This window comes from Brachycentrus maculatus, unplaced genomic scaffold (genome assembly GCF_059751285.1).
Source record: "Brachycentrus maculatus isolate JH-2025_06_01 unplaced genomic scaffold, ASM5975128v1 h1tg000393l, whole genome shotgun sequence".
Taxonomy (NCBI): Eukaryota; Metazoa; Arthropoda; class Insecta; order Trichoptera; family Brachycentridae; genus Brachycentrus; species Brachycentrus maculatus.
In genome coordinates, this window is record NW_028281142.1 from 820,036 (window position 1) to 828,946 (window position 8,911).

Genomic DNA, 8,911 nt, shown 5'->3' on the forward strand with positions numbered 1-8,911 from the left:
GCGTCACAATAATGTGCTATATAATAATTATTATTTTTGACATCTCATCAAAGATGAAGAAGAATATGGAAGTCTGGGCATTTACGGGGCTTACGACCGTCATAGGCTGGTTTAAGTGATCACTTTACACACGTGTAACATTCACCAATTCTACCCATTATTGACAACCACACAACTCAAATTCTTGGAAGTTCTGTATATATGAACCAATTTAGAAACCTTGTTCTTGAATCACTAGAACTTCACTAGAGATATCTATTGGTGAGATGTAAAGAAGCTTTTTATTAAGCAGAAACTCTTATATTAGTATGTGAGATCCGAATCCTGGATTATAATCACACACATGAGAAACGCCAGAAAATACCATTTTCATTTTTATTATTTAAGCTTATAATTTGACCAGACAATTTATTTACAACATTTTGAGTGTGTCCAAATACTTGTTCACAAAATCTGGATTATCTCCAATTACAGGAGTTATTTTCATATAATTTTTGTCAAAAATAATATGAAAATAACTCCTGTAATTGGAGATAATCCAGATTTTGTGAACAAGTATTTGGACACACTCAAAATGTTGAATATAATAATTAGTTATGTTTATCGAGTTAAATTTTAAAATACAAATAAAAGTCACTAAAACAAATGTTAGGTAAAAAACTTTATTCATCATGAAAGTATCATTCACCAAAATAAAAATGATTATTTACATTTACAATTTAAAACTAAAAAATAAAGCAAATTTTTGTAAAATTAAGAATAAAATATTTTATAAGTAGGCACCTGAAAAGCAGTTTAAACCAACGATTTTTTTTTAACAAATTATGATTTTTTAAAAATATATGGGATATAAAAATGTTTTAAGTAGATACTTTAAAAGCAGTTTTTAGAAGCTAAAAAAATACATATAGTTAATCTAAAAAAAAAACAAGCCTTTTGAAAATAAATTGTTTTAATAAGGTACTTTTAACGTTGTTTTTACAAACCAAAGAAATATAGTATATAAAAACACATGTTATCGAAAACAAAAGAAAATACAAAAAATACAAATATTTAAACTAGGCAATTTTAAAGCAGTTTTAAAAAGCTAACCAATGTGTGTCTGTCTATAACACAAAAGGTTTTTTTTAAAAAAGAACACAAGATAAAATTTGATACTTAAAAAGCGTTTTAAGAAACAATTTTTTTTAAACACAAAGTTTAAAAAAATTAAGAATGAATAATAAAAATATAAATGTTGTTATCATGTTACTTTGAGAAGCTTCAAATACATTTTATCTAATTTATTTCTTATATTATAAATAACAGCTTCAGGGTTTGGATTCCTATAACTATTGGAAAATAAATAATATATATATTTAATTTTTTTTATTTTTGTTATTTTAAACTAAAAAAAAACTTTATTTCCAATCTTCCAGGTATTTATTTATAAACAGACAAATTTAATATGAAAACTGTGTTTTTATAGAGAAAAATTTATAACACCCTCCTTGTGATAGATTGTTTACTTTGTGTAGTGTCACTTAAAAAATCTTTTTCACGACTGCCGATTTCGGAGTAACTATTCCATCACCAGGTCAATTATAAACTGTGAAATATAGATCTGATAATGGAATGAAATTGTTACAAATCCGGTAGTCGTCAAGTAGAGTATTTAAGTGGTATTACAAAAAGTGAACGATGAATGATACGGGGTGTTATATTACCATACCACAATGTAAAAATGCTTTTAAAATAAAAAATAGAATAAAATATATGTTTTTAAAGCAATTCTTGAAAAATATTAACTAAGTACTAGAAGTATAAGTTATTGATAAGATTTATCGAAGTATCTACAGAAAAAACGAAATAAAATATGTAGGTCCTCACCAAAACTTTACATTTCCATTTTAAATGATTTTAAGTAATCAGAAATTCTAGCTTAAAAAATTGTTACGTTTTGGTGCGATTTAATGATTTCATATTGGTTTAACACAGGATTGGTCACGTTTTGTCGAAATTTAATTAAGATTTCGATAGAATACAGTAAACAGAACATATTTGCATTGAAATGATTTTTTCTGCAATATTGGAAATTTAACTTTAACTTTTAAAATGTTTGTCTATAACACAAAAGGTTATATAAAAATATAGAATTAAAAACAAAATTCAGTACTTTAAAAACAGTTTTCAGAAACAACAAAAAATTGAAATAAGGTTTAACATAAAATTGAGATTGAATGACGAATATATAAATGTTGAAATGTACTTTGAAAAGATTTTTGAGAACCTTAAATATATATTTTATCTAATTTCTTTCTTACATTATAAAAAAAAAAACAGCTTCAGGGTTTGATTCCAAATTATTGGAATATAATATTTTTAATTTTAAACTGAAAAAAAAAACACTTTTGGTTAGGACCTTCACAAATAAACCCTGTACTTAATTATTCGCTGTTATATATCAGGGGAATAGCTCTTCGTATGTAAATTTAAGGGTGATCCTGTTAGATATGTCTGTAAATAGTTCAGCTAGGGATTTCTCTAGGACTGGTGATATTTCGTTGATGAAGACCTTGGAGTTTTCGTTGAGAATGCGGTTGGTGGCTTCCCCCAGGATAGGATCTCCGTTGAAGAGATTGCTCAGGTAGATGTCGCCTCCCCCCACGTTGAGCTGGATCTTCATTTTGTCGAACTCCAGGTAGTTTTTGCCATCCCTCTGTATCTTGTGGCCTTTCATTGTGACGTCGCAAACGTAGTTCGCTGCAAAAAACGAAAAATAATGTAGCATTTTAAGTGTGTCCAAATAAATTCACATATCGCTCACTCCTTTCAACAACGTCATATATAAAAAAACTTGATTTTTCAGGAGATCGTTTTTAAAGTTTAAAAATATAATGAAATATATCAAAATAAATATCAAGCCACTTATTGAACTTTTTACTGTGCAACAGATCTTTTTAGGTAAAACTTGAATGTTTTTTCTCCATTTGAAAAATATTGAGCATATTAAAAAAAAACCTTTTCCACTTATTAGTAATTTTACATTTTTGCCATACATAGCTTAATAAAGAATCTATGTCATAGATGAAGAAGAACTATATTGTTAGAAAGAATATATATATATATATATATATATATATATATATATATATATATATATATATATATATATATATATATATATATATATATATATATATATATATATATATATATATATATATATATATATATATATATATATATATATATATATATATATATATATATATATATATATATATATATATATATATATATATATATATATATATATATATATATATATATATATATATATATATATATATATAAATATACATATGTACATAAATATATATACATATATAGTATGAGTAGTTATTCTCAACGTTTCCTTACTGTAATAACACTAGCGACATCTATTATTCACCTGGTAAAACATTCTGATTTGAAGGTCACAAATAAAGAATTTAATAATATAAAATAAAATGTTTCAGAATACACATTTTTATCGCTGTATGATTAAAAATTCCGACAGATGGCCAGATAATTTTATACAAGTGATCTACAATATTTTGAGTGCGTCCAAATACATGTTTTCAAATCTGGGTTTCGCTACTTAGGAGTTATTTATATTGAAATCCCAAAATGGATATAGAAAAATATAGAAGTCTGGGTATTTACAGGGCTTCAATAATCAGACTTCCATAATCTTTTTCTCATATGCTGAGATAAAAAAGAAGTAAAAATAACTTCATAATGGAGAAACTCCAGGTTTGTAAACAAGCATTTGGACACACTCAAAATGTGGTGAATATCTTATACTATTTACGCTGAGTCTCCAAAAATAGAAAGTAAGATCTCGTGCTTGGAGAGGGACTTACACTCTATGTTTACTGATTGTACTTAATTAGTTATATAAAAGTATTTTAATATTCACATATGATATTTTTCACATTCTTGTAAAACAGTAATCTCATGACACAGTACATATCGCTCACTCCTTTCAAGAACGTCATAAATAAAAAAAAAACTTGAATTTGAACGTTTTTAAAGTTTAAAAATATAATACATGCCGGACGATTTGACATATCACTAAATCCTTTCAACAACGTCATAAATATTTTTTTTTGTTTTTTCAGGAGATCGTTTTAAAAGTTTAAAAATATAATAAAATGTATTAAAAATAAATAACAAGCCACTTATTAAACATTTTACTGTGCAACAGATCTTTTCAGGTAAAACCTGAAGGTTCTTTCTCCATTTGAAAAATATTTAGTATGTTTAAAAAAATAATTAAACAATACCTTTTCTTGAAAATGTAAAAAACCACATTCTGCCCTATAGCGGGTAAATATTAAGTTAAAAATATGCCGCTTTTGCTGGGATATAGTACATTTTCTGAGCATTCCGAAAACATGCACAACTGAAAATTGACGATTTTTGATATATGACGTTCTTGAAAGGAGTGAGCGATATGAGTTCACAAGAACCATTTTTGCCGGTATAAGAAAAGTTATAAGTAGAAATGTATATACGTAGTAATATGTAGAACTGATAACTTTTTAGAAAGTTCTAAGACATTACAATCTATCATTAAAATCCTAACTGTCCATCAAACCTCATCTCTTGGATTTCCCCTCTACCTTATTTCCTCTAACTCTATTTTCTCTACCCTCTACCTTAAGTCTCTTCTTTCTTTGCTTTTCTTATAATCCTCAATTTGTAATTTTAATGAATGTTAAATATATAATAGTTGCTCCATTATAACAGTAGTAAATTTAAATTTATGACATTTTTCTTTCTCATTTATACTTTATGTTCAAGTACTATCTACACTCTGATTGCAAACAGCTATAAAAGGTATCAAACGTTTTGACTAATATCACTAGTCTGTTTTTGGTTGGTTGGAAGATATTTCTTCTTAGCGATAAACCCACCAATGTACTTTTTTCTGTATATGAAGATAAAATAAATAATAATAATTAAAATATATTATAGTAGAATATAAAAAAATACATGGAAAAATGGATGTCTATGTAGTATAAGATATGTTAGAAATAGAAATTACAAGCAAATTTATTAAATTTGTAGCTTTACTAACTAACTAACTAACTAACTAACCATCACGCCGCTTCCCCGCAGGGGTAGGCAGAGAGAATAGAGCGCCACACCACTCTGTCCTTGCAAACATTCTTCGCCTCTTCCACGTTCATGCATCTCATCATACATACCTGCCGATTGTTACGACTCCTAACCTGACCACTTTCAAGTATTTGGCATACCTGATCATGCCATGTTTTTCTCGGTCTTCCTCTGCTTCTTTTCCCGCTAACATTCGCCTCATAAATTTGTTTTACCGTTCTTTCCTCACTCATTCGTTCTACATGTCCAAACCATAATATAATCAAATATGATTTTAATTAGTTAAAAATATACTGTATTATGTTGGTACAGGAATTCGTGATTATTTCAATATCTATTGAGGTTAATTAAATTTTTATTGAACGATTACTCATACATTTTTTCGGCATTTAACTCCAGGAAAATCGTTGTGAAACATTCCGTTTTCCTGTTGATTTTCCTTGCTTTTCGCACGACAGGATATTTAGCGATTTTCGATGCAAATATTGGACGCGAATAGAAATTTAGGTGCAGGTATTTGTAATCATATAATACATGCACTTAATGCTATGCAATCGGGTTTAAAATGCAATAGATCGAGTACTACCAGAGCGCAGCATGGTGTAATAATAATTTTAACCTAAATTGGGTTAGGTTTGTAATAGAATTTTATTAAAATTACCTTTGGTTGTAAAAAAAAACCAATGAATTTTTTTTGATGATTGTGATTTTTTCACTCTAATATTCATTCAATATTACCCTGGACTGGTACCTTAACTGGACTCAAAAAATGTTTGTTTGATATTAACGTTTAATACGTAGTTATACGTTTGTTATATCAATATAATTATCTTTTAATAGGATGATACTATACATGATGTACATAGTTTCTTACATCCTTACATAATGGACCATGTATGACACCTTATGCGTTCGTTTGAATGTACTATTCACGTGTGAAAAGAATGCCTTCCTTTATCGATTATCCTTGGCTCTAAATATAATCGATTTGGTGCTGTTTTTGTAGTCAGAAATCTCACGTAAAAATAATAATGTAGTTAAGAGTAAAAATAATCACGCAAGTAAATTGATACGCTTAATGAATCATGTTGAATCCGCAAAATCTCAAATTTTCAAGAATATTAAAAATGTTTTTAAATTTTCTGGATTATTTTATTTTCAAAATCTTAGTCTACTCACACATTTTTTTCTTTAATTTAGTTTATTTTTGTGTTTTACGATATAATATGATAACCAGTAAAAAAAATAATATATAATATTAATACAATAAGAATACCTTGGATTATATTCATATATTGACATGTCGCCTCCGTAGTGTAATGGTCAGCACGCTCGGCTGCCATTCTGGAGGTCCCGGGTTCGATTCCCAAGGGGGGTAAAATAAATATAAGTGATTTTTTCACTGTCATATTTATTCAATATTACCCTGGACTGGTACCTGAAGCGGAAGGCTGATCACCTTTCCTTCATGTGTAAACGATCAAGATAACACTGCGTTTATATGACGCAGTGCCCTATGCACCATTGGGGTGCGGATAAGGGTTTTATTATTATTGACATGTCGAGTCCCCCCGACGCATCGCGACCTTGAATATCACTTGTGAAAATGTGTTTATGTATCTACAGGATGTCCCATATTCCTTTTAAGGGTGTTAGGCCGCCTCATGAAATGAAAATTTGACCTCGGTAAAAGTACCTAAGTTTTCGAGGTAATTCCACTTTTATGAATTTTTCGAAAATCTATCCCTTAGATCAGTTTTTTGAGTGTCACTTCTTCAAATTTTCATATTTTAGGATCCTATTTTATGTTTCACAATAAAACAAAAAAATAACATTTTTCACTTTATTTAACCAAAGTAATTGCTTCCATCTTAGTTCCTAATAAATGAAATAATTATAATCAGATCTTTATGCATTAATAAAATAAATTCCTTTATATTAAAATAAAACAAAGTAAATGGTTAAACTGTTTTTAAAATCACAAATTGAACAATTTTCAGGGTGAAGAGTAAAAGTTACCTAAATATTCATTTTAAAATCATTGATCGGGCATTAATATTTTTTTCCCGCTAAGGCATACAAGTATTGGTACTAAATTGGAATGTAATCAATAGTATAGTTATTCAGCATTGTGAAACGTAAATTAGAATCGTAAAATATTAAAATTTGAAGAAGTGGTACTCAAAAAACTGATTGAAGAGAATCGATTTTCAGAAAATTCATAAAGGTGAAAATATATACCGTAAACTAAGGCACTTTTACTGAAGTCGTATTATCATTTTTTTGTGAGTCATAAGCTGGCCTAACACCCCTTAAAAGGAATACGTTGGATTATGAGAAACCCTGTATATGTATATATATATATATATATATATATATATAAATATATATATATATATATATATATATATATATATATATATATATATATATATATATATATATATATATATATATATATATATATATATATATATATATATATATATATATATATATATATATATATTATATATATATATATATTTATATATATATATATATATATATATATATATATATATATATATATATATATTTATATATATATATATATATATATATATATATATATATATATAAATATATAAATATATATATATATATAAATATATATATATATATATATATATATATATATATATATATATATATATATATATATATATATATATATATATATAAATATATAAATATATATATATATATATATTTATATATATATATATATTTATATATATATATATATATATATATATATATATATAAATATATATATATATATATATATATATATATATATATATATATATATATATATATATATATATATATATATATATATATATATATATATATACGTATATATATACGTGTATATGTTTTGTAGAATGTACCATGTTAAATGTATTGAATGCATGCTATTTAAACATTGATGTAGAAATAATGACAGCAATCAACATTTAATAGTTATCAATGATACATAATAAGTAGTACGATAATTGTTCTAGCAGAGATTATTGGAGGTCAAGTTCAAGAAATAGCTTTATCCACGTCATAAATCTGCGTGATCGTGTCTTAAGTGTGAATCAATAACGTTATTATCGTTTTCCACGATACTTTAATTTAATTCAATTTTATTTCAATTAAATTTTATTTAACTAAAATATAATTACATATCAAAGAATATTCAAGGCGTATATATTACAAGTAAGCAAGAAGACTTAAATGTGTAGAAGAACCCCACTTCGGAAAACTCTTTCGGACACATGGAACAGATCAATATCCAATAAATAATATAATTGTAATGCATGGGTTCTCAAACTCAGAAAGAAGATTTCCATATAATTTTTCATCTGTGTTAAGACCATTTATCAAATAAAAAAAAACGTTGAGTGCAAATCCCTCTCCAAGCACAAGGGCGCAGTCTCTTTAATGGAGAGGCATAGTAAAACTAAAATAATTAAATTGCCATATGTAGAAATTGTATTGAGTTAAATTTTTAAATGTAACTATATATATATTAAAAACATTAAAAAATATATTTTGAGATGTCAAAATATTCATAATTTCTTAGGTAGGTACTTACTGAAGTTTCCTCTGATGTCACCTTTCCCGTGCAGAGTTAATAAAAGGATCTGCATGTCCATTTTGTAGTTGCCTTCGAAGTGTAGCCGAGGAAGGACGAACCGGAAGTCGAATCTGTTCCTGTTGAGGTCTGATC

General features: G+C 26.5%; 1 protein-coding gene across 1 annotated transcript; it reads right to left on the reverse strand.

The window, feature by feature from the left end:
- Positions 1–934: 934 nt before the first annotated feature.
- LOC148303019 (protein takeout-like) lies at positions 935–8,904 on the reverse strand. The gene is made up of 2 exons (XM_088270690.1): positions 8,777–8,904; positions 935–2,742 (listed from the first exon to the last, which is right to left on the reverse strand). Exons 1-2 carry the CDS (start codon positions 8,835–8,837, stop codon positions 2,444–2,446), a joined length of 360 nt encoding a protein of 119 aa, XP_088126816.1. The 5' UTR covers positions 8,838–8,904; the 3' UTR covers positions 935–2,443.
- Between the last annotated feature and the right edge of the window lie 7 nt (positions 8,905–8,911).

Coding starts and splice junctions, on each gene's coding strand:
- LOC148303019 (XM_088270690.1), bottom strand. CDS start 8,837: ATGGACATGCAGATCCTTTTATTAACTCTGCACGGGAAAGGTGACATC. Junction 2,743..8,776: donor TGACATCAGAGGAAACTTCA/GTAAGTACCTAC, acceptor CGTTTTTTGCAG/CGAACTACGTTTGCGACGTC.